General features: G+C 43.4%; 1 protein-coding gene across 5 annotated transcripts in view; it reads left to right on the top strand.

Moving 5' to 3' along the window:
* The first annotated feature begins 517 nt into the window (after window positions 1–517).
* LOC112227925 (dnaJ homolog subfamily C member 13) overlaps window positions 518–26,178 on the top strand; it is a 49,160-nt gene continuing 23,499 nt past the window's right edge. For 3 of the 5 annotated variants that reach the window (XM_024392933.2, XM_024392932.2, XM_024392931.2), the window contains exons 1-10: window positions 4,130–4,234; window positions 5,444–5,524; window positions 15,985–16,060; window positions 16,314–16,463; window positions 22,318–22,359; window positions 23,184–23,384; window positions 24,744–24,950; window positions 25,135–25,230; window positions 25,557–25,648; window positions 25,927–26,093. In XM_024392933.2, coding sequence (XP_024248701.1) covers window positions 5,457–5,524; window positions 15,985–16,060; window positions 16,314–16,463; window positions 22,318–22,359; window positions 23,184–23,384; window positions 24,744–24,950; window positions 25,135–25,230; window positions 25,557–25,648; window positions 25,927–26,093 — 1,099 coding nt within the window. In that variant the 5' untranslated portion in view covers window positions 4,130–4,234; window positions 5,444–5,456. Of the gene's footprint in view, window positions 710–4,128; window positions 4,235–5,443; window positions 5,525–15,984; window positions 16,061–16,313; window positions 16,464–22,317; window positions 22,360–23,183; window positions 23,385–24,743; window positions 24,951–25,134; window positions 25,231–25,556; window positions 25,649–25,926; window positions 26,094–26,178 lie in introns of those variants that run through there. The other 2 variants (XM_042308405.1, XR_006080266.1) reach the window with 2 other exon arrangements.

Below are 26,178 nucleotides of genomic sequence, written 5' to 3'. Positions count from 1 at the left end.
ATAGACAACTTCTTTAGGACAAATGTCATATTCACAAATGTACATTTACAAACAAAACACCACATTTCATTACCTTGAACTATATTTTAAGACAATTAAATACTCTGTCAACAAAAAAGCAGTTAGAATTATAAATGTATGCATGTCCCTTAAGGGCTCCCGAGTGGCGCAGCGATCTAAGGCACTGAGGCGTCACTACAGATCCTGGTTCGATCCCGGGCTGTATCAAAATCGGCCGTGATCGGGAGTCCCATAGCGCGGCGCACAATTGGCCCAGCGTCGTCCGGGTTATGGGAGGGTTTGCCCGGGGTAGGCCGTCATTGTAAATAAGAATTTGTTCTTAACTGACTCGCCGAGTTAAATAAAAAATAAGGTCCTTGTGTAATATCCTTTATATATAATTGTGTTCCCCATGTATTTGTTTGTATTGATTTGTTGTAAATAATAAAAAATACAACTAAAGAAATCAGGCATAGAACGCGCTACTTCCTGACAAACCAATCAGGCACTCATGACCGACAGATTTCGCGCGTGCGCTTTCCGCACTTTCGGCTATCAGGAATATGGCAGCGTCCTGAGCCCCGAGTGAAGATAGCGCAATTAAGCAGCTACAGCATCGGATTGGGAAAACAGAAACACAACAGCCTCGCACATTGGAGGGTGGGGGTTCAGGGTCGGAAAATAATCGCATCTGGTAGCGAACATACAGGTAATTTCATCTGCGACTGCCACAATGCACAACTCCTTTCCTTCATTTTTGAGCTCCATAGACAAGAGCCCTTGCTAAGCTAGCTAGCTAGGCTTACCTAGCTAACTAGGCAGCTTGCTAGCTTCCCCCTTTTGCGAGAAAAACCCACATCCAGTTAGTGTGTTGTTAATAAAATAAAACACTGTGACACTTCTAGGCTGCGCTTATTGTCATGATATTTACAATGTTCATTACGGGAATGGCCATTTCGACTCTCGTCTTTATTCGGTCTAGAGACCCCCCTCAACTTGGCCCGCTGCACTTGAATGTGGCCCTAATAGCCGCTAGTTTGCTACCCAAGCAGAGCCAGATACACAGCGGCAGCCAAACAGGGTGTGATCAAAGTGAGTCGGCAGTTATTTTATGGAATTGTAGAAACCCATATTTTACATTATCTTTCATTGTCTGCGAAAGCATATACCTAGTTAGTTTTTCTAACGGAAGTTCCTTGTCAACCTATAGAGGGGTTTTCGAAGAGCATTGTTTTGGTCATGACCCAGTGTGACTTGTACTGTGAAATGCATGTTCAAGTTTTATTAGTCGTATGTACAGGACACATGGTATACACCGACCAACGAAATGCTTACAGAGAAAGACCGTTTGCAGTCATACTGTGAATTTGAAAGCAGCAGCTACATCCTCAGGCTTGACTGCGCTGTGTTGTGGTTGTCATGCATTCAATAGGAATTTTTGTGCTCCTACAGCTACATTAAATAATTTAACTTTATTTATGGAAAGCAATTCCAGGAACAATTCTCATTATTCTGCAGTGTTATTAGTATGTGTAGGTGATTTTACTTCCTAAATTAGTGGTGGTAACACATGTGGGGACTAATATCTGTCGATCAAATTTGTTGTAGACCTAATGAAGGTGATCTAGGCAACTCCTTCCACCCATTACCCGAGATTGAAGTTTTGGAAGTAGCCTTATTACTGATTTTTACCAGCACCATCAGTGCTCAATCAGACACCTAATAAGACTAATGTCCACTACAAAGGCTGAGATCCATAAGGCCTAGGGGGGGGCAATTCAATTCCACAGTAACAAAATGATACTGAGACTAAGATTCTTCACTTTAAATGTATGTCAAACAAAAACCAATCATTGCAAAGTTAAACAAACCGTACAACTCTATGCACAAGGTCTACTTTGAACAATTTCCACAAACCGTCCTTCGGTTACCAAACTTTGCATCTGCATTGTTCTAAATCTGTTTTTCTAAAATGTTCGGTGGACATTGTTAAAATTAGTCCTTGTGCATAGAGTTGTATGCTTTTTTTTAACCTTCAATGTTTTTTGTTTTTATACATACATTTTAATGTGAGAAATCTGTATCATTCTGATACCATGGAATTGCCCTAGTCATTGATTGCATGGACGCTATGTAACGATAAAAAGATTACAAGACCCCTTTCCCTAAAGTTATCAGTTGCAGCAATATTACCAACTTATAACATTTAAAGAACCCTATTGGAAATGTTGAGGCACAGAATTATCAAACCGCAAGTGTGTAAAGCCAGGCATTTCTTCCTCAGTAGCAGAGTGCTATTATATTAGCTGTCACTAACCAGGTTTCCATCCAACCTTTTTGTACAAGTAAAGTACATTTTGGATAAAATGTCACGACAGGCTTGATGGAAACAGCCAATTTTCTGGTAAACTTTCCAAATGTCGCCAAAACAAAATATGCTAGGCAAAGGATATTTTTGTCAGTAAAATTAATTATGCAAGAAGTGGCAGGCGCATCACTTTTATTAGCAAATATTTCTATAATAACTGTCATATGGAAGTAAATGATATTGCGTGACTCCAATATTGTGGACCCCAGGAAGAGTAGCTGCTGCTTTTGCAACAGCTAATGTGGATTCTAATAAAATAAATATTATGTGGTCCTCCCACTACGACTCGGCGAAAGCATGCAGTTTATTAGGCTACAGATTATGAACTTCACAGGGTGGTGAAAGTGCTGTGCACTGTAATGAGCTTGATGCTCCTTTCCAATCAATATCGAGGGTCTTTTCTGGTGACATGATGATCGATGGTTGGGTGCCGTTTGATAAATACAAATGATCTCGCTCTTTTGTCCATAATAATCTCATCATGTCGGTAGCCTACCCGCATTGTATCTGCCAGCTGTTTGCTAGAGCACACGTGCCAAGACCAGAGTGGGCACATTCACTATATAACTCAATTTTGTTTTTGACAAAACCATCAGAGTTGAAAATGTGATGGAAACCCATAACTATTTTTTTTTTTTTAAATTCGATTACATGGGAATTTAACCTCAAGTAATTTTTCTATGCACTACGTCATCACACAACGTTTTATCCGCAACAACTAAATTTGATGTGAACACATCTCTGGTGTGAAAATGCACAGATTTTTAAAAATGCAGATGTCAGAATATTTTGCACGTGACAACTGTTCCTTTCAGACAAATACGATTCAAAGATGTAAGATTTGACTCTTTAAAAAAAAAAATTATTACTATTGCATAATTCTGTGTTAACTGCAACTGCCACAGGTATCTTAATCTTGTGCAGAACTTCAATGATTTAGTGTTATTGCGCAGTCACATGAGAGCAGGTTACACAGTCACCCAATGTCCAGAGAGGCTCTGCGTAGTCAGCACTGTTCACTCACTGCTTGGAAACCATACGCGGCCTCACAGGTCGTGCAACCCCACCCCCCCACTGTGAGGTGTCCGTACAATCCTTTTGCAGTTCTGTCTTGTTGAGTGTGTATACCATCCATTGGCAAGCTAAGGAACAATTTTCTTCAGAACCAAAAGTCCAACTACTTTTCTCTATAGTTCTTCCTGGTCCGAGGTGGCTTATAACTCTGCAGTAATTGAGCCACATGAAGAGCTGGGTAGGGCTGTCACATGACCACATCCTGGAATCTGGCCCTTCTCTTAATACTCATCACGGTAACAGAATTAAACTGCATGGCCTTTGAGTTGAGAGGAGTCCAGGTCACGTGGTCACACCGATGCCCATCGCTATTATAAAATTCCATCTGTCTGGGCTGGATTAAATTCATTATGTGGAAGGGTTTGATTCATAAAAAAATCATGTGCTCTGATTCAGAACTGTTTCTTTTAGTTTAGATGGCTCTAGCACTGGTTCTCGTTCAGAGGAAGATTGATGACTAACTTCTGGATTAGTCAGCTAGCTCCTGTCTGGTTTGCTATAGGCTGTGTCAGTGGTGAGTCAAGAGGGAAGAATACTCAGCATATACGTTGCCTAGGAAGTTTGCATGATACAGTTCTCCGTGATTTAATCTTTCCATTAAAGAAGGGTTCGACTCGTCGTCTCTTGGGGGGGACACTGGTCTTTCATAAGGACTTATTTTGCTGCCCCTTGCTGCAGGTCCGACATGGAGAGGGAGGAAAAGAAAAGTCCGTTATTTCCAGGAGGATCTGAGCAGAGTGCTGATAAAGGTTCCCCCTGTGACACTGACAGTGCATTTGCCAGCAGAGAGAGGTTACTACTGCTCCCTGGGCACGATTTACTACTAGTCTACTACTACTGTCTCACTGTACTGTTTGTCTGTCTGTTAGTTACGACTAGTTTTTATCCAGTCACCTTTTCTGTGATGTCGTGTGACTGTAGTTACATTCCAAATAGGCCTAGGTCTAGTATTCTCAACACACGTACTGAAAATATGGAAACCTCTGTTTGCTGTCTCAGTATGACACATAAAAAGAGAAACACTGGCTAAGCGAATCTTCTGCTACAAGTCCAGTATAGTGTATATAAATATGGAGCTTTTTTTAGGGTAAATCAAGAGATTTTACAGAAGTTATGTCTGAAAAAACTTTCATTGTTTTGGCAAGATCAATACATTCTCTTGGTATGCTATGCTGAGCTGACCTACTCAAAGGCTACGTTTTATTTTTGCAATGTTGTTGACCACTTGCATGCAGTTTCCGTCCCATTTTGCTGTGTCGGCACTCTTTCCCCAATGCCTGTAAGTAGGCTATGCCTCATTCTCCACTGAGTGTCTGTGAAAATTTGCACACAGAGGCTTTCAGCGAAGAGAGGGAGAGAGATGAATGTAAATTGTGTGTGAAAGTTGAGGACATCCACAGTGACTCTGATTGTAATAGTTGCTGTCAGTCGGAGTATCACGTCTATCTGTTGTGTCGATTCCACTCTAATTTGCTGTTCAACACTGTTTATTTTGTGTTTAGCACCACAGAGTTTGCCAGCGACGAGACAGGACTCTCCCAGCCAGCACAGGGAGTGTCAACAAGGATTTTCACGCGAGGTGTAGAATGTGATCCGCCAGTGGGAAGTGTGTGTGGCAGTTTTTTTGGACAGTGTGTGACATAATGTGCTGTAATGGAAGTATTTTAAGCTCAGGGTGGGTTCTGCCTGTGACTTCTCAATAGAACTAAGCATCTGCGTATCCAAATGCCTCCACTCCACTCCCAACTCGCGTGACTACTTCAAGATAGCTGTATGAGGGGAATCCATCCCTCTCATTGACCTGTGCTCTTCACGCGTTATTGAATTAGCAAACTGTAGGCCTAATTATTATGCTTGCTGCCATTCGCTCAAATGAAAGTTGCCTGGTGTCCAATTCCGCTGCTCTGACCTGTATGTACTCAATGACGCGAGACTGTTAAAAGCCCATTTCATCATCCCTTTGAGTCTGTCTCACCCTGACCTTGTTCTCTTGTGTTGCAGGTCTTGCCAGAAGATGAATGTCATCAAAGACAACAGAGACCTGGCCTGTTTCTACACCACCAAACACTCCTGGAGGGGAAAGTAAGAGCCACCTCATATTCTAACGTTTCTTTCCCTGAAAGACCTCCCATTGATACTGATAACATTCGTTCAACCAATGAAATCCTTTCTCTCTCCTTGGGGCTGGTTTGCTAGGCTGAGTTGGGTAATTACTCCTAACTCCTTCAATAGTCAAGTACCATAACTTCTATATGCACCTCTGCTTTGTGAAAGATAGCTTAGTTTTCTTGATGTTCAGGTCACGGTCCGGAGTATTCCCTTCATCGTTCTCTACCGTTCCACACGGATCCTAGTTGTAGGCCTAGCAATCAGGCAGCAGGACAGACACACTGATGTCAACACCAGAACAAAGGGAAAGCACTGAAATCCCTGACTCAGTGCTTCCATTGTGTGTGCGTTTCCTTCAATGGGTGACAAGGTGTTCACAAATCACTAGTGTCAGATTCTTGCTAACCCGAATGAATACATGTCTCTGAAATCCCAATATCTAGATAGCGCAGGTTAGACTGCACTCGGGATCTATGACATAAGGTCCATAAGTACAGCTGAATGGTAACAACCATGAGATCATGAATCAATGGGATCTAGGTCTATATACTATGGAAAGGAAAGAGCAAATGTTACTAAACAAACTGGTCCCAACCCTTTTCTCTGGTAGGCCTCAACAGTGGTGAGGCATTGAGCTGTATACAACAACAGGACCACATTACCGATACCTGCTTCCTAAAATAGCTTTGTCCCATTAAGGCAGCCATTGACTGTGGTAACTTTAGCAGTAGTGCTAGAGCGCAGATTAGCCCCGGGCCGGGTTGAGGGCTTCATAATATATCTTCTACACATCCTCTCTGTGTGCGTGTGTCGACACTGTGAACTGGACAGTCAGTGAGTAAGGCCAGGGCTTTGACTGGGAGGTCAAGAGAGAAGGGTTTTGTGTATTACGTAATGTTGTTGCTCCTCTTCGCTCCCTGTGGCGCATATGGCTGTAGTAAGGTCCTTTGCGGCTTTCTCAGCTTCACCCCAAGACAGTTTTATTTGTTTGTATAGCCTACAGTGGCCTATTTGCTGTGGCTTTTTATGGAACTTTATGGTACGCAGCCACGGTACCAGAATGCAAAGCCGGGCTTCTCTACTGTGAACACGGAACATCTGCCAGGGGGCCAACCTTAATTACAATCAACCTTGATTAGCCTGCACTCGTTACTGAAAGTCCCAGCGTGAGTAGCACTTTTGTCCTTTTAATTAGAACCTCCTCAGTCCTGAAGTACAGTAGGAGAGCAGGTTCAGTTTGAGGACGAAGCTAGCTTACAAGCCTCAGTAGAAAAGGTTCACCACCGATTACACGGCTTCAAAGGGCTTTTTCTGGTGTGTGTGTGTGTGTGTGTTTGTGTAGTATTTTCCTCTCCCACGGCTGTGTCCCTTCTGTAGTCTTAGTCCTTTTAAATCCTGTGACTCTTGGCATCTTAAGGCTGTATTAGACTTGGCCCCGGCGTGGCAAACAGGCTGCTCAATGTTGTGGCCACACAAAGGGCCTCTCTCAGAGCCATCGCTGCCTGGATCGTGGACCGTCAAGAATCTCCGCTCCCCTGCTGCCATGACGAATCTGCTCTGAGCCGAGCGCGAACGATTCACTCTACACACACAGACCACATCGGTTACGTTTAGGCTACAGTTTACACACACTACTTACACAACACACGGCTGCAAAAACCAGTTTACCAGGAAACTGGTTTTGGCAGCCATGTGATTTGTGTAAGAAGTGTGTTTGGCCAGTGATTTCTGAAGGTCCTGGTTTTTCTTTATTGGATTGTTCATACCTTGAAAGTTTTTAAGCCAAGGTTATGAGGACAAGTCCTTGCCAAGATAAGTGTTGAAGTTGTTCTAGGCTCATACTTACCTAATGGGATCTTAATGAGGATCTATGGCAGTGTGGTAGTTAGCTAGCTAGCTCTCAACCACTAGTCTACCACTTAGTTTAGCGTCACTTAGCCTAGCTTCACTTAGCTTAGCTTAACCGCAAGTGAAAGAGCCATTACTCACTATTCTGATTGACTGGCTGCTTCTTTTGTCATCTTCTGACTCAACCAAGGCCCAGACTACAGAGCTCATGCTTTATGATAAAGTAGAATGGAGGCTTCTGTCCAAGGAGGGCTTTAGTTAAAATGTCAACGTGAAGTACCTTCAGAAAGTATTCATACCCCTATACCTATTCCACATTTTTTTTTGCATGTTAGAGCCTGAATTCAATACTGATTAAATGGATTGTTTTCTTATTCAATATTGCATTTAAATAAGTATTCACACACGAGTCATACTTTGAAGAAGCACTGTTGGCAGCGATTACAGCTGTGAGTCTTTCTGGGTAAGTCTCTAAGAGCTTTCCACACCTGGAGTGTGCAACATTTGCCCAATTATTATTTTCAAAATGTTTAAAGCTCTGTCAAATTGGTTGTTGATCATTGCTAGACAACCATTTTCAGGTAGATTTAAGTCCAAACGTTAACTCAACCACTCAGGAACATCCACTGTCTTCTTGGTAAGCAACTCCAGTGTAGATTTTGCTTTGTGTTTTCAGTTTATTGTCCTGCTGAAAGAGGAATTAATATCCCAGTGTCTGGTGGAAAGCAGACTGAACCAGGATTTCCTATAGGATTTTGCCTGTGCTTATCTCCATTCCGTTTCTTTTTTTTATTCTGAAAAACAAGTCCTTAACGATTACAAGCATATCCATAACATGATGCAGCCACCACTATGCTGGAAAATATAAAATACTAAAAGTACTACTTAAGTTGTTTTTGGGAGTATCTGTACTTTACTATTTATATTTGAGAACTTGTACTTTTACATCACTACATTCCTAAAGAAAATAATGTACTTTTCACTTTATACATGTCCCTTGACTTCCAAAAGTACCCATTACATTGGAATGCTTAGCAGGACAGGAAAATGGTCCAATTCACGCACTTATAAGGAGAACATCCCTGGTCATCCCTACTGCCTGGCGGACTCACTAAACACATGCCTAGTTTGTAAATGATGTCTAAGTGTTGGAGTGTACCCCTGGCTATCTGTTAAATAATAATTGGGCCATAATATTAGCTTAATATAAGGAATTTGAAATTATTTATACTTTTATTTTTGATACTTGTGTATATTTAAAACCTTAGACTTTTACTCAAGTAGTATTTTACCTTAATAGAAGTGAAAGCTACCCAGTATCTTTACTTTTACTCAAGTATGACAATTGGGTACTTTTTCACCACTGATCAAATGGGAAAAAGTTCCCCAACAAAACCACGCGCCCCTGCAAGTAATTTGTTTATTAGCCAAAAATGCTCATCTATGATTATCATGAAGCATCACTTGCGTGTCGCTGCATTTCATCATGTGTTCGCACTAAAATGCGACTCTGGTTCTTTTCATGCGTTTGGTCTGGAGCATTCTCACCTGCAGCAAACTGCACCATTGTCCAAATTGAATCGGACCGAGACCAATCTTTATGAGCGAGCCATGGTTCGTTTTTTGTTTTTTTTGTTTTGCGCTACGAATAGTGTTCACACTAGTCCAAATGAACCAAACTAAGAGGGTAAACGCACCAAGTTGTTCAACATTTTTAGGCCGAGACAGATTTCCATGCACATGAACGTCTCATTCAGTTTGTGCAGATGTCTGTTTAAACGGCTACTGGATTTTCCTAGCATTAGCATGTTGGCTAAATGTTTGGCGTGTTGCACATAGCAACATTCCTAATGATTTGGATTCAGTTAGGATATTTTTTTACCGTTAGAGATGTGGGGTTTGTGTGAGCTGCGAAAGAGAAGTGGTTGTACTAAGGTCTCCAGCAGACACAGGAAGTTGCTTAAAGTGATGCGTTATTCTGAAATCTGAGGCCGGGAAAGCAAAAGCCCAAAGTTTCCAAAGAGTGAAGGAGGGATGGCTTTAACAGGCATAGATGACTGAAGTGGTCAGTTCAGTTCTGCCTAGTTCATTTCTCACAGGCTGTTCTGCCCTGTCAGTGAGTTTGAGGGCTGTACTATGCACTCTTCTGCATCTTGTGGTTTCTCTCATATAAACTCCCTTTATTGTAGGGTAAAACATTCATCTCTATTACATCCTGGTAACATAATCCACCATAACCACCCCCTGCCTGCCTTCCTCTGTCCCAGGCAACAGTGAGGAATTGTAAAGGAGGGAAGAGACATGGATTCAGTCAATGGAAAGGCTCTTTCAGTGTGTGTTTGTACACAACAGTATGCGTGCGTGTATGTGCACTTGTGTGTACAGACTGTAGACAATTGATTTTCCAGCTGGAGTCAATAGCTCAGTGCCTAAGTGCTTATCACGGCCTTGCTTTGCATTAGGCCTCAGTGCAACTCTATAAGCTGTGTGCAGCACAACAGCAGACTAGTGTGTTTTTATATACACAGTGTACTTTACCCTCTGTGGCGGACAGTCCCGTCAGGTGAGAGTGTTTCCTGGCTAAAATCTCACTCGGGTTAATAGGCATACTGCATACTTTACTGTAGTTATCTATTGATGGAAATAAATCTTGGCCTTGGAATTCACCTCTTGTTCAGACTATCTTCTGGGTTTAGCTGTGGTACAGCTTTCGAGGAAATCTAGCCGGCTGGACTGAGTTTCAGTGGAAGACCTTCAAACCAAACTGCAAACGGGGGGGAACTTTGATGCGGTGTCTCTATGATGATATAAAGCACTCTGAGGTCATGGCGGGAGAGACTGAACGATGACGGTTGTTTTGAGGAGCAGTATAGCATTCCTGCCCTGTATATGACACAATCTCTGACCCATGTAAATAGGCTATATGCTATGTGGAGTTTTCTGACCATGTAACCTGCCCAGGAAAACAACTGAGCCCCTAGTTTCTATACTGATACCTGGGCCCAGAATAAAAGAACAACCCTGGCCTTGGCTACTACAGTACCTGTCCTGGGCTGTTCCAAACTTAGACTGTGCTGGTGAGTGGCTGTGTCTGCCTGGAGGGGATGACAATTTAAACAGTCTTGTGACGAGGTTGGGCCCAGCCACTGAGCAGCAAGGTCAAAGGGTCTGTGTACGAGGGTGCTTTTTGATAGCAGAGCAGGGGCCCTGCACTTAAAACTCGGCGGGAGGGTGGAGTTGGCAAGGATGAAAGGAAAATGATGTGCTTGATGATGATAGAGGAGGAGAGGGAGCTCAGTTCTGCTACTGGGATGCAGAGACTGTAGAATCCACCCAAACCTTGACTCTGATTACTCTCAATCTACCTCTGGATTTCTATACTGATATCTGGGCACACTCAGGCATGAATAAAAGGCCTTTTCTACCAGTTGTATCCACCTTGTTTCTCTTTACCTAGTGAAGCTGTGTGTGTGCGCAGGGCTCAACGTCAGAATGTTTTGTGTTGAGGACAACAGTGATTAGGAGGTACTGAAAGTGCTCCTTTCAGCTCACACAGACTCCCTTCAGCTATTGAAGAGCGGCAACTCTGTGTGAATTCAAGGTCGACAAGTGTGACAGTCTTCTCCTGACTATGCCTATGCCTAAATGTGTGTAGGTAGAGATTGTAAGACGACAATAAAGCCTGATAATAAGTAGTTGAAAATGTAGGGTCGGCCTGTTGAGCAAGGAAGTTTGCATGATTGTCGTCAGGCCGGTTCACCCTTCCTGTGTTGGGTCAGTCAGCTTCCAATGAATCTTTTTGCTTCACTCATTCAGCACATTTAAAAGCATCAGCGTGACCACATCATGGTTAGCAGTATGTTGGAAGATGTCCAGAAATAATCCCATCCATTCACTTTGTCCAATTTAACAGCCCAGGAAATAGGTTCTTTGGGGGTTAGCTTAACAGCTGAGCCTCACATCTGACTTCAGCTTGGTTTAGTTTTATAGTTCAGATCAGGGGTGCAGTTTAGCTGGAACTCTGAAGCCGGTCTGAGGTAGCTAGAGTGGGGGGGTAAATGGCAATTGTGATTATTGATTGCGTTTTTCATTCACGTTGGTGTAGACTTAGTTCCATGAGACATGGTTAAAACATTAAGTTAAGGTAGATTATTATGACTAATTAGGTTTCCCCTTTCATCTGTGATTTAGCTAGCCAGTCAGCTAGCGATTGGCATTAGCGTCTAACAAATTTTGTAGGTACAGACCGCATGCTAACTAGCGTTTTGCAAAGAATAAGATACACAAACTAATAGTATAGCATAACAAAATGTGGATTTGGAAGCAAAGCAGAATGGTTTTCTCCATCTGGTTTAGAGAGATGTTGCTACTTGACAGCATGTTGACTACATGCAAGTGCCATTCGCGGAGTGGTCAAGCCTCGAAGAACAATCTCCTTGAGTGGTAGGGGGCGGGGCTACAGGAGGTGTGTGTCTGGGAGCGGGGTACAGGTGAGAACTCACCAGCAAAAAAATCACAATTATAAACTGGGTGGTTTGAGCCCTGAATTCTAATTGGCTGAAAGCAATGGTATGTCAGACCATATACCACTGGTATGACAACCATTTATTTTTACTGTTCTAATTCCATTGGTAAACAGTTTATAATAGCAGTAAGGTACCTCAGGTTTGTGGTATATTGCCAATATACCACGACTAAGGGCTGTATCCAGGAACAGCCCTTAGCTGTGCTATATTGGCCATATACAACACCCCCTCTGCCTTATTGCTTAATTAAGATAGAGTGAACTACAAAAACGAACGTTACAAGCGACCTAGTGGAATGTTAAAATATCACAACCTCGTTAAGATTTGGATTCAATTAATTGTGTAGCCCTACCACACACAGACACTCACACTTACACTTAGTTTACAAAACATTAGGACCATCTGTGCTTTCCATGACATGGTCTGACCAGGTGAAAGCTATGATCTGTTAATGAGGTCACTTGTTAAATCCACTTCAATCGGTGTAGATGAAGGGGAGGAGACCGGTTAAAGAAGGATTTTGAAGCCTTGAGACAATCGAGATACGGCTTGTGTATGTGTGCCGTTCGGACGGTGAAGGGGCAAGACTAAAGATGTAAGTGCCTTTGAACGGGGTATGGTCGTAACTCAAGGCAGTAGGATACGAGTAAATGTTCATTCCATAATGCAATTAGCGGGTAAACACTGTTGTCAAAAGGGCACCGCACATATTAGCAGTTTCAGGTGACAGATGAAAATATCCATTAGAAATCTAGAAAGAAGGGAGATCTAATATGCAACAACTAGCGTGTTTTGCTAGTATGACTAGGATTGTGCCTTTGGGTACTGGACAACGAAAGAAAGTTGATTTATATAAGATAATTGCTTCCACGGATATGGTCTGATTTTGTCTAGGCTACTTTGAAGCAGGGAAAACATGCCTCATAATATGAAGTAAAACATTCAGTTTTCAAACAATTTAAGAAAAAGTTTTCTAAATGTATACTGCCTCCAGCTCATTGCAAAGTGGTGTGTGACGCCCTGATGAAGCCTGTCCTCCGTTGCCTATGTATTTTCTGTTTGAGATGCGATAGCAGCCACTCTCTTGCGGTCTGACCGAAGGCTCTGTATCTGTATGCAGTGCGTGAGTGATAAATAAGATGCATAACGAATATACTGTACATGCGCCGATTTAATTCCACAAAATTATGCAAATTAACATATAGACCAATAAGCATGATCAGTCAAATGTATGTATATCGACTGGTATTTCCATCAATGAAAGTCTAAAATGCATTATTTCGCAATGGTATTTCTTCTCCAGGATTTTCAATTTTTTTATCGGCCAAAAGTTGTCTATTACCGGCTAACGGAAACCCTGGGTAGTAGGTGCCAGGCGCACCGGTCTGTGTGTCAAACAAGTTTCCCCGTGTGTATCAAGAATGGTCCATCACCCAAAGGACATCCAGCCAACTTGACACAACTGTGGGAAGCATTGGGGTCAACATGGGCCAGCATCCCTGTGGAATGATTTCAACACCTTGTAGAGTCCATGCCCCGACGAATTGAGGCTCTTCTGAGGGCAAAAGGGGGTGCAACTCAATATTAGGAAGGTGTTCCTAATGTTTTTTACACTCCGTTTATAAACAGTCAGCTTTACAGTGACTGCCCTTTTCTACTTCCTCTGAATGTGGCATGTGGTCACATTTCTCATAGATCTCGGGGGACACTTCCCTTGGCTTATACCACCGTCTCCCTCAGTGTCAGCTACTACTTGGCTTATACCACCGTCTCCCTCAGTGTCAGCTACTACTTGGCTTATACCACCGTCTCCCTCAGTGTCAGCTACTACTTGGTTTATACCACAGTCTCCCTCAGTGTCAGCTACTACTTGGTTTATGTATGTATTAGGAATGCAATGGTACAGTGGGCCCACAGTTCGGTTTGTGAGTAACGGTATGGTTTTGGTATCTTTTTATATTTAAGAAAAAAATAAAAACACATCACCCTTTAAATAATGAGCTCTTTATTTTTGTCTATAGACAAATAAAACTTTCCTGTCAGAAAAATGGCAGCATGACTGAGTAGGCCTGGTTTCTGTCTACTATATGAAATAAAGGGGAGGGAAAACATTTAAAAATGAAAAGTGCTTCTTAGCTTTGACAACCTGTAGCTCTTCATCACCCAATCCAGTACATAGTGGATTGGGTGGAGAGAGCTAGATAGGGTGTCTGTGTCAATTCCTTTTCAATTTCTCTCCGTGATGTTTCATAGAGTTTGGGCATTGCTTGGCTGCTGAAATGTGTGCGGGAGGGGACGTTGTAACCCGTTTCATTTTTTTTCCATCCGGTGACGAAATCCCGAGTCAGTAACCACCGAATAGGGCGGTAAATCTTTGGCTATGAATACTCTCACTGCGTTCGTTAATTCTTAGTTTTTCTGAATTTGTCACAAATTGTTGTTGGAAGGCAGCAGCGAGAGATTGTGTTTTTGCAAACGAGTTAACTCTCTTTGCTCCAGCTCCACCTGCAAGGGATACGGCCTGGTGATGTAAATGACACATCATGTTAGAAGTGTTTCCACTCGAGTAGCCGACAGTGGCAAAGCAATGCTTCTTACCCTCGTCATTGTATTGAACGCTGAATTCAAAATGTTCCCACAGAGCTGATTTGAGAGGTCGGTGCCTCTTCAAATTTGCTTCCCTCTGTCTCGCTAGCGCTCGCCTTTGTCACGCCGGAGCTGAGATAATATTTGTTTTTAGTTTCCATCTATTCATGGGGCCCCTTTTAGTGAGGTTTCCTACTGAGATGTCATTGCAAATCGTCCATTAGTTGTTTTAAGGGGGGGAGGTGGGAGGGGGTTGCGGCCTGTACATTTTGAGACATTGCTGTGGAGTAACGTTTGCCACAAGCTGCTCGTCTGGTTCTATGGATCTGAATGTACAATGTGTGTGTAGTCTGCAGCGCAACTGGCACGTTTTGGAAATTATAAGAAAATGCCAGGCATACCGTAATTCCGCGGTTCAAGTGTGCGTATTGAACCGTGGGTGCGTACCGAACGGTTCGATAACATACTGTGTACCGTTGCATCCCTAGACTATGGATGGATGGATGGTTATTCAGTTCCAGTGACAAAACACGATCAGTTTTTCAGCGCTCCACTTATCCGTATTGGTACAGAATAAACGTCTGCCTCTGAATATAGCACCATATTCCCTTCATCACGCATAGGGCTCTGGTCAAAAGTAGTGCACTAGGGAATAGGGTGCCATTTTGGATGTACACAAGTTCCCTGGTCCATTGGTCCCACTCTGTCCAGTGTCAAACTCCCCAGACGTAATGGGTATTTATTTCTGCCATGGTTATTTCCAGCTCGGTAGGTCATTTGTGGAGCGTTGACTAACGGGGAACAATGTTAGCATCTTTTAATCAATGCTAATGGAATTCACAAGCCAATGCTATTCTAATCTTTGTCACTTCAGAAATACCACCACTTAGGCTACAGCAAGGGCAATCATGTCCACCACCTCCCTCACTGCAGTTCTCCACAGTCCACTCCGCACGGATTGTCTGCATCCCAAATGGCACCGTATTACCTAGGGCTGGCACAATGACCGTATAATTGTGCAACTGACGATTATGGATGAACATCATCATGAAAATAAAATAACTGTCAAAACCGTAAAAAAAAGTGTTTATTTATTTGTTTTGTGTGTGGTGCGAAAAGCTGACTGCAGACAGGAAGGCCTAGCAAAGGTGTGGTTGAGTCAGTTTCCGCAGTAACATTGACTCTACAACCACTTTGGTTGCCTTGTTCATTTGCAGAACAATAACAGTCATCTAAAAGTCCATGACTGTTACGGCCCTGCTATTACCTTTATACCGCTCCACCTTTGACCAGGGCCCATAGGTTTCTGCCTCTGGTCAAATGTAATACACTATGTAGGGAATTGGGTGCCATTTTGAGGTGCAGACATTGTTTTGGGTGTTAAGCTACCTCCTGTGTCTTGTAGATCCTTGTATATCAAATGTTGTGTAAGTAGGTATCGGACTTACTGAGCTCCCCTCTTCTCTGTTCCAGGTACAAACGAGTCTTCTCCGTGGGCACTCATGGCATTACCACGTACAACCCCACCACGCTCGAAGTCACAAACCAGGTCAGGGGACTCCTCTTTAATCCCGTCACGTTTCCTCAGTCTGAGTCATGTGACATTATCCATGTGATGACTGTCAACATATTTTTCTTTCTGTTTAGTCCTAAATATCCCAGTGGTTATGGTTTTGTTCAGCATATCCCCTGTCACCAAGTTGATGAATATCTATGAACTGTCATTTTCACTGTTATGGAATGTGACTTGTTGACACGTGACATGTTGGTCTCTCGATCTCACTCTCTGTGGTGCCCTGTAGTGGCCGTATGGGGACATCTGTGGCATCACCCCGGTGGGAAAGGGCCAAGGCACCGAGTTCAACCTCACATTCCGCAAGGGCAGTGGCAAAAAGTCCGAAACGCTCAAGTTCTCCACAGAGCACCGGACAGAGCTGCTCACAGAGGCACTGGTGAGAGAGCGCACACCATTGGTTCTGGAAGGATATACTTTAATAAATACCGAAGGAGCTTGGTTTAACTGCCTTACCTCATTACAACCCAAATACAAGCTTTTTTTTTGTTGATTGTTTGTAAAAACCATAGAATTTTAAGAATAACATTGTATAACTTAAACATGGCTCAAGCTAGCATTTTGATATCATGGGTGGTCAGTCCATAGTCCATCTATACATTTGAGAGGGGTAACATTTCTTAAGCCCCACCCCCTCAGCTGTTTTCCCCAAAAAGTGGTGGGATGACTGCTTAGTAGTTCTTTGAATCCCAGATTGCCCTTTTTTTAGTATGTTGTACTGGGAACTACACTCACCTCCCACCACCAGAACCCATGTGTAGCATCAGCCATGATTTTTTTCATGAGAACGCTCAACACGTTAAAAACAGTGGCCGACTGTTGGCCGCTTTAGAAACACCGTCACGTATAATAGAAGTAGGGCTGTCACATGATACAAATAATGAATGGCATTACTTAATTGCGATTAATCACAAATCAAGTTTGGCCCTGAAGAAAATATTTTTCCACTTAAAAAGCAGTGCATTGAGTTACAGGCATACTATGCTTTGATTGTAAGGGACGGAAAACACTTATCAGAATGTTTTAGTAGCATGTGTGAGTGTGAGTATAGGAATAAATAACTGGCGCTATGGATACAAAGAGCAAACATATTTACATGATTTTGGCTAGAGGCACACTGTCTTCAGTGATGCATTGACTGTATTGTGTTCTACGCTTAAAAGGGTCCGATATCCACGCCGCCGTCTCAAATCGAATTAGCATCATAAAAAAACTGTCTAAGCTAGCGATCCATTTTTCTATTTTTTAAAAACTTTGCTACATTTCAATCCGCCGTTTGACGGCCTTCTGCAGTGGAAGGTGGCAGAGCTACAGCGGTGTTCGTCAGACCAGGAGATTTCCTGAATATTGGTCTTAAGAAAACCTCCTATAGTGTCTGAATGGTTTTGACTCCTCTCACACACACACACACTCACGAAAACAATGTTCTTCGTTTTGCTTTTTGACCCACCCCCCCCCGGAGTTGATACTGACGATCTGCCAACTTCTGTCTGTGGAGTCCGAGAGCTTGGGCTGCAATCAATCGATCAAATGTATTTATAAAGCCCTTTTTACATCAGCTGATGTCACAACGTGCTATCCAGAAGTCCGCCTAGAACCCCAAACAGCAAGTGATGTAGAAGCATGGTGGCTAGGAATAACTGCCTAGAAAGGCAGAAACCTAGAGAGGAACCAGGCTCTGAGGAGTAGCCAGTCCTCTCCCGGCTGTGCTGGGTGGCGGTTATAAGAGTAAGTGGCCATTAAGGCCAGATTGTTCTTCAAGATGTTCAAATGTTCATATATGACCAACCCGGTCAAAAATAATCAGTGGTTGTAGAGGGTGCAACAGGTCAGTACCTCATGAGTCAGTTGGCTTTTCATAAGCTAGCATTGAAATAGAGACAGCAGGTGTGGTAGAGAGAGAATCGAAAACAGCCGTTCCAGGACAAAGGTAGCACGTCAGGTGAAACTGAAGCAGCAGCAAGACCGGGTGGACTGGGGGCAGCCAGGAGTCATCAGGCCAGGTAGTCCTGAGGCATGGTCCTAGTGCTCAGGTCCTCCGGGAGGGGTGGAGAATTAGAGGGAGCACACTTAAATTCACAAAGGACACCGGATAAGACAGGAGAATTATGCCATGTATAACGGACTGACCCTAGCACCCCGGCACTTAGACTATTGCAGCATAGATAATGGAGGCTGAAACTGGTGGGTCGGGGGACACTGTGGCCCCGTCCGATGATACCCCCCAGACTGGGCCAACCAGGCAGGATATAACCCCACCCACTTTGCCTAAGCACATCCCCCACACCGCTGGAGGGATATCAACACACCACCAACTTAGTACCTTGCGACAAGACTGAGTATAGTCCACAAAGATCTCCGCCTCTACACGAGCCCGAGAGAGAGGGGGGGTGCAAAACTGGACAGAAAGATCATGTCTGTGACTCAACCCACTCAAGTGACGAACCCCTCCTAGGGACGGCATGTAAGAACACTAGTAAGCCAGGGACTCAACCCCAGTAATAGGGTTAGAGGCAGAGAATCCCAGTGGAGAGGCTACCACACACTAATTTGACCGCTCTGTTGAAAGGGGAGACTCTCGCTAACATGTCTGTTGTTTTGCTCTAGGAAGCTCACAATAATAGTCTGAAGGTAGCCCAGCTACCAGTGTTTTTTAATATTTTTTTATATGGAAGTAGTTTAGTGCCTATAAAAAGGGGTTAAATATGGTTGCAAAATGTTTTTATTTCCTGATCTTTATATCGCTCAGGTATACACTTCAAAACAAACTTATTTTTGATACATGTTTTTCCATGTATGAATCTGTCATTCAATGCTTGTCTATGGGCTAATAGCAGTAAGGCCAAATTCAGTGTGTCATCCCCCAACAAAGTATTTATTTCATACCTAAAGTGGTTGTAAAATTAAAAGCTAAATAATCCTTGGTGTATGACCATCTTAAAACAATTCCATATCTTGTCTTAAAGAATCCCCCTTAGACTCCAGGGGGTTAAAATGTTCCGTGCGGTGAAGAAATTGAGACGTGATTAACAGCATCAACTTTTTTTTGTTGCCGATGAACATGTCAAGTGTTATTAACACGTTAAGTTTACAGCCCTAATAGTATAATTAAAAGCAATGAAATTGTCAAGAAGGTGCGCTCACACACACACACACACACATCTAAATTGCAATGGCGGTGAAAAAACAAATAGCTGCAAAAACGCTCATTGTCTGAAAATGTAGCAAAAAATGATGGCGCTTACAAGTTACAGGTCCCTTGTCACAGCCGGTTCTCCCACCACGCAGAAAACAAAATGTGTTGATGACATTGGTATTCTGAGGAGGTGTAAGAGATTCTCTTTTTTAATGAGCCTGATATTTCCCATAAGACTCAAGTTTCTCTTTCTAGTGAGTATATGCAAATTAGACCAGCATATTTTTCTCCACCTTTATTTTGACATGGAGTCATGCTGAGACTAAGGTCTCTTTTTATAGATGAGCCATGTAATTACAAAACTATACACATCAGTACAATATGAGAAGCAGAACAGAGATACAAAACAGTCATAGAAAACAAACACATTCATAATTTAAAATGCTCCTCAATCAGCCGTCTGAAATGCCCTAGAGGCACCAAAAAAAAACAAATAACTCTGTAGAGACCGAAGGTATGTTTGACCGGGTTTTGAGACCGGGAATGTTAAGTTGTACAGTGCCTTCAGAAAGTATTCATACCCCTTGATTTATTCCGGATATTGTTACAGCTTGAATTAAATATAGCTTTTTTTTGTCACCCATCTGCACACAATACCACATGATGACAGAGTGAAAATGTTTTATACATTTTTGTCTTGGTAAGCAACTCCAGTGTAGATTTGATCTTGTGTTTTAGGTAATTGTCCTGCTGAAAGGTGAATTCATCTCCCAGTGTCTGGTGGGAAGCAGACTGAACCAGGTTTTCCTCTAGAATTTTACCTGTGCTTAGCTCCATTCTGTTTCCAAGTCCTTAATGATTACAAGTTACCCAAAACATGATGCAGCCACCACGATGCTTAAAAATATGGAAAGTGGTACTACTCATGTATTGGATTTGCCCTAAACATTACTAACACTTTGACAAAAAGTGAATTGCTTTGCCACATTATTTTGCAATATTACTTTTGTGCTTGTTGCAAATGGTACAGGCTTCCTCCTTTTCACTCTGTCAATAAGGGTAGTATTGTGGAGTAACTACAATGTTGTTGATCCATCTTCAGTTTTCTCCTATCACAGCCATTAAACTCTAATGGTTTTAGTCACCATTGGCCTCATGGTGAAATCCCTGAGCGGTTTCCTTCCTTTCTGGTAACTGAGTTGGGAAGAACACCTGTATCTTTGTATTGACTGGGTGTGTTGATACACCATCCAAAATGTAATGAATAACTTCACCATGCTCAAAGGGATATTCAATGTCTTACTTTTTATTAATTGTTTACCCATCTACCAATAGGTGGGGCCTTTGCGAGGCATTAAAAAAACCTCCCTGGTATATGTGGTTGAATCTGTGTTTGAAAGTGGCCTTACAGATAATTGTGTGTATGGGGGTACAGAGAGATGAGGTAGTTATTAAAAAATCATGTTAAACACTATTACACAGAGTGAATCCATGCAATTTATGTGACTTGTTTAGCACATTTTTACTCCTGAACTTATTCGGGATAAGGATTGCCATAAGTTGAAAACTGATTGACATTTCAGCTTCATGTTTTTTTTTTTTTTCCATTTTAATTTGAGAAACATAATTCCACTTTCACATTATGGCTATTGTGTGTAGGCCAGTGACCCCCCCAAAAAAAAATCTCAATTTAATCCATTTTAAATACAGGCTGTAACAGAACAAAATGTGGAGAAAGTCCAGGGGTGTGAATACTTTCTGAAGGCGCTGTGTGTCTAAATGTTATTAACAATGGAGTTTTTGTGAAAGACCTTCATGAACAAAAAGAGAGCAGTGCATCAATCTATGAGAAGTCAAATATGGCCTACCTACTTTCTGATACAGAATGCCGTGATGTGTACAGAACCTGTCAGCCGTAATGAAGCGTAGTAGACTGTGGTGAACTGCATCCAGTGGGTTGAGTGTGTTGGCAGCTGCATTAAATGGATGTCGCCGTAGACCAGGACCGGTAGGAACGTTGACTGAATGTTCTGCTTTCTATTCTTAAGCGAGATGCATTACCTATTTCTATAGAAGAAACCCAGTTTTTTTTTTTTTTTTTTTTAGCTTCTTAGTTAACTCATCAGTATGTTTTCGAAAAAGACAGCTTGTCGTCGATCCAGATGCCCAGGTAATTGTAAGCAGTTACACAGTCAATATGGGTACCATCCAAGGTACAGATGCTTAAAACAGTTGAGAAATGATTGTACGCCCTAGAAAACACACAATTTTTTTACCCGCTTTCAATACTAGCTTGAGGGCAATCGAGGTTTTCTGTAAAACAATGAAGGCAGAGTGAAGATCAGAAAGAGCCTTGTCAACAGAATGGGCAACAGAATATACAACAGTATTGTCCGCAGACAAGTGGAGGTTACAATGTCTTCCAGACAAACCAATATTATTTGTATAGATGGTAAAAAGTACAGGGCCCTAAAGTACAGTACGACCTTTGTGGGACACATTTAGTAATAATATCAATGCATATCAGTAAATCCCAGCAACAAATAAATGCATACAACCAGCATCTCAAATTTCTTGGGAACGGTCAAATTTAGACTACATGATGACGTGAATGTTGTTTTTACATAATCAGCCATTCCTCACCATTTTTTTTCAATCTAAACTGAAGATATTGTAACCACAAATATTAATGTCCTTATCAGACACCGACTAATTCGGGCAAGTCTCTGTGAGAACCAATATATCAGGGCTCGCGTCCAGCACCCAGATATCAAGGCCAGTTTTTTTTTTTTTTTTTCAATCAAACTCCGTTTGTGTTCAACAGCCTAAGTCAACGTATTCAAAGGATCTCTCAATCACCTAACTTAAAAGGATACAGTGCTTCAGGAGGAATTGAAATGCATGGCAATGCATCACGGCCCATATTCATAAAGTTGTTGCAGAGTTATAGTACTGCTCTTGGATCCGGTCCCCCCCTGTCCACGTCATCTTCATTATGAGCTAAAAGGCTAAACGAGTCTTAGATCAGCACTCTGAGAAGTTTTATGAATACGGGCCCAGATTACATGTTTACTCTGATCTCCCATTCTCTCTGCAGAGATTCAGGACAGACTTCTCTGAGGGAAAGATAACTGGCAGGGTGAGTATTGAATGAGGTAATGGAGAAAGGAGTGAGGGAATGAAGACCTGAACAGAATGCATGATCTCACTACAGAGGAGAATGGAATGATGTGAATGCCGACGTGAACGAATGAATGAATAAAAGGTGGGGGAACAGAACAAATGGGTAAACAAACCCTGCACACACCGTAGGGCCATGTTGAGTAGAGAGTAGGAGGAAGGGCAGAGTGGAGCAGCCTCTATTTCTTCTTCCTGACTCGCTAATAATAGGATCTGTGTTCTCCCTCTCCTGTGCTGAGCTGGTCTTGGAGACTCCCTGGGGGTTTTATTGTGTCGGTCCCAAATAGCATCCTATTACCTATGTAGTGCGCTACTTTTGGTTGAAGGTAGTGCCCTATATGGGGAATAGGGTGCCATTTGGGACAGAGCCTATGTCTGTGTTGGGTTTTCTCCTCCTTCAGCACAATCCCATTTCCTTGTGAGAGAGGGAGAGGTTGGAATAGAACAGCTGCTCCCCTGCTCTCCTAAGGGTGACTTCCATCTACAGCACAGATCGATACAACTTCCTGGTGATTTCATCGAAGAGGAGCACAATGGGTGTCTCCCAAATGGCTCCCTATATAGTGCACTACTTTTTACCAGAGCCCTATGGATCTCTATTGTGTTTTCTAAGCATTATCATTACCTAGCTCTGGTCCATGGCATTGCTGTACGTGCGGCTTGCCGACGTTGCGCACGTGATGCCCCGGGACCAGAGCTAGGCGTGATAATGCTTAGAGCTGTATCATGCAGTGATGCTACAAGTTTTGTCCACTTTGTTAACATGGGTGTCCCTCCTGTCAGCGCTACAACTGTTACAAGCACCACTGGAGCGACACACGGAAGTCGGTGAGCCTGGAGGTGACCCCGGGGGGCATCGACCAGATCGATCCCCAGACCAACCGGGTGGTGTGCTCCTACGACTACCGCTCCGTGGAGGGCTTCGCAGAGGTCAACGACTACCAGGGGGGCTTCTGCATCCTCTATGGGGGCTTCAGCCGCCTGGTACGTACCCAAGGGGGAGGGTAGTGTGTGTTTACGTGTCTTTGTGTGTGTCTGTCTCGAAACCAGGGCTCTCAGCCCTGTTCCTGGACAGGTACTGTCCTGTAGGTTTTCATTCCAGCCGTAATCTAGCGCACCTGTTTCTAATAATTACTGGATGATGAGCTGAATCGGGTAAGTTACAACAGGTTGGAATGAAAACCTACAGGACAGTAGCTGTCCAGGAACAGGGTGGGAGGGCCCTGTGTCATGTGAAAATCTTTCCAGCGTGAAATAGTTCCCAGATTTGTGTTGTGATTGTGAGGTCATGTTGTAAAAATGTTCAGTCAATAATGGCTGAGCTCCTGCAGATGTTTCTCACATCCCCTCGCCCTTGATTTGGCTAGCTAACTAGTGTAATTAGCTGTAAACTGGTTGAGATGGTTTGTTCTCAGAGTTTTGCAGTTTTAACTTGTTTGTATAGCTAGTGTACAAATATATGCACCATCAATCGGAAACCTGGCGCAATCGCAAAAAATCTCTCCTCACGTCAAACCTCAGCATTTTGTCCAGGTATTTATATGCTAACCTCACGCCTCAACAAGCTTCTGATTGGTCAGTCAATACTCCTGGTCACCATTTGATTTGGCAGATGTGTGACACAAATGCGCATGCTCACAGAACAGTTTTTCCACGTCGAGGGAGGGTGTGAGAAACATCCGCACGAGCTAAGCCGTCCCCATAAAGAGACGAGCTCAGCCGTCCCCATAAAGAGACGAGCGTGCAATTATACAACTGGGGACGGTTTCACGCTGGGAGCAATTTTATAGCATGACATCAAAATCGCTACATGATCAGAGGGACTGGGAACCGTTTCACGCTGGGCTGGTTTTTACATGACACCCTGCTCTAAAGGTTCACTTGTCTGTGTGCAAATGCGTTTATGCCCTTGAGAAATTCTACTGTCTAGGACTGATTCACCATTTGTATTGCACACCCACCCCTTCCTATCCTCTCTCTCTCTCTCTCTCCTTTCCTATTGCCTCTCTCTGTCCTTACTTTCCTCTCTCTACCTTCCTATCCCTCCCTCTCTTACCTCTCTCTCTCTCTCTCTCTCTCTTATCCCTCTCTCTCTCTCCCTCTCTCTCCCTCTCTCCCTCTCCCCCTCTCCTCCCTCCCCCCTCCCTCTCTTACCTCTCCCCTCTCTCCCTCCCCCTCCCTCCCCCCCCCTCTCCCTCCCCCTCTCTCCCTCCCCCTCCCCCTCCCCCTCCCTCCCCTCTCTCCCTCCCCCTCTCTCCCTCCCCCTCTCTCCCTCCCCCCCTCTCTCCCCCTCCCCCCCCCCTCTCTCCCTCCCCTCCTCCCCCCTCTCCCCTCCCCCTTCAGCACCTGTTTGCGTCAGAGCACCGGGACGAGATCATCAAAAGCGCCATTGAGCACGCAGGCAACTTCATTGGCATCACGCTGCGGCTGCGTAAGGACCCTCTGACCTTTGAGGACTTTGTGACGGACCGACTCGGGAAGTACGGCTCAGACGAGTCCATCACCTCCCTGGCTGAGTTTGTGGTGCAGAAGATCTCCCCACGCCACTTGGTCAGAATCGCTCTTATCCCTATCGCTCCATCCATTACTTTTATAAATGTCCTGTTTAGTGTTTACATTTTTATGAGGATGCAATTTATATTTATTAGAATATTGAGATGAACATTTTATTTGTGGTCAACTGGCCCTTTATAGACTTGAGACTAACTTCTTCTGTGCTGTTTGTACCTGACAGGAGCCCGTCAAGAGGATCCTGTGCCTGACCGAGACATGTCTGGTGGAGAGAGATCCAGCTTCCTACAACATAGTCACCATCAAGCCCTTTGGAGAGGTGGGTGGCTGCAACAACTCCTACATAAACACTGGGGCTAGAATTGGTAGATTAATTTTCCATGGCGTGTTATAATGCTTCTACACCTGTGGTGCTCGGGGTTTGAGGCTGGGTTTCTGTACAGCACTTTGGGACATCAGCTGATGTAAGAAGGGGTATATAAATACATTTGATTGATTTCAGAGCTGTCCTATCCATTCTATTTCTATGGCCCGGCCTCTGCCTCAGGCTCTGTTAAATGCCATGTTTGTCTTTTTCAAATAAATTTGACTGAAGCTCTGTTTTTTTCAATTGTCATCTGGGGGAAATGCTGTGTGTATCTGCAGGTGTTTGCTCTCATCTGCGATGCGGAGAACCCCCAGGTGTTCACCATAGAGTTCATCAGAGGCCAGATCAGGAAGTACTGCTCCACAGACAGGTACAGTGAAACACACAGCTCTTATTGTACCATTGCAGTATCATGAATGCCATATTTTCCCTCTACGGTTTCCTTCCAAACTTTTTCTTTTTACACCAAATCTATCGGTCTCAGTCTACGCTCTGCTGTTCTTCATTTGTTCATATGTGTTGTATTTAACCCATCCCACATCTCTCTTGTTTGAAAATGTGTGTATTTGTGGGTCATATCTGTATCCCTAGCCTCTCCATCTTATTGATCGGACTCTGACGTGTGTGTGTGTGTGTGTGTGTGTTTAGGGACTCCCTGATGGCCAGCCTGCTGGACGGGGTGCGTGCGTCGGGTAACAGGGACGTGTGTGTGAAGATGGCCCCCACCCAGCGGGGCCAGCGCTGGGGCCTACTGAGCATGCCTGTGGATGAGGAAGTGGAGAGCCTGCACCTCAAATTTCTGGCAACACCCCCTAGTGAGTAACACCTTTCACGGGTGTATTCATTAAGCACCAAACGGAAGCAAACAGGGACTATTTGAATTTGTCCAATAAGAAACGT

The sequence above is a fragment of the Oncorhynchus tshawytscha genome, linkage group LG29 (genome assembly GCF_018296145.1).
Source record: "Oncorhynchus tshawytscha isolate Ot180627B linkage group LG29, Otsh_v2.0, whole genome shotgun sequence".
Taxonomy (NCBI): domain Eukaryota; kingdom Metazoa; phylum Chordata; class Actinopteri; order Salmoniformes; family Salmonidae; genus Oncorhynchus; species Oncorhynchus tshawytscha.
Note: the sequence above shows the minus strand (reverse complement) of the source record. Positions and strands in the feature narration are given on the sequence as shown.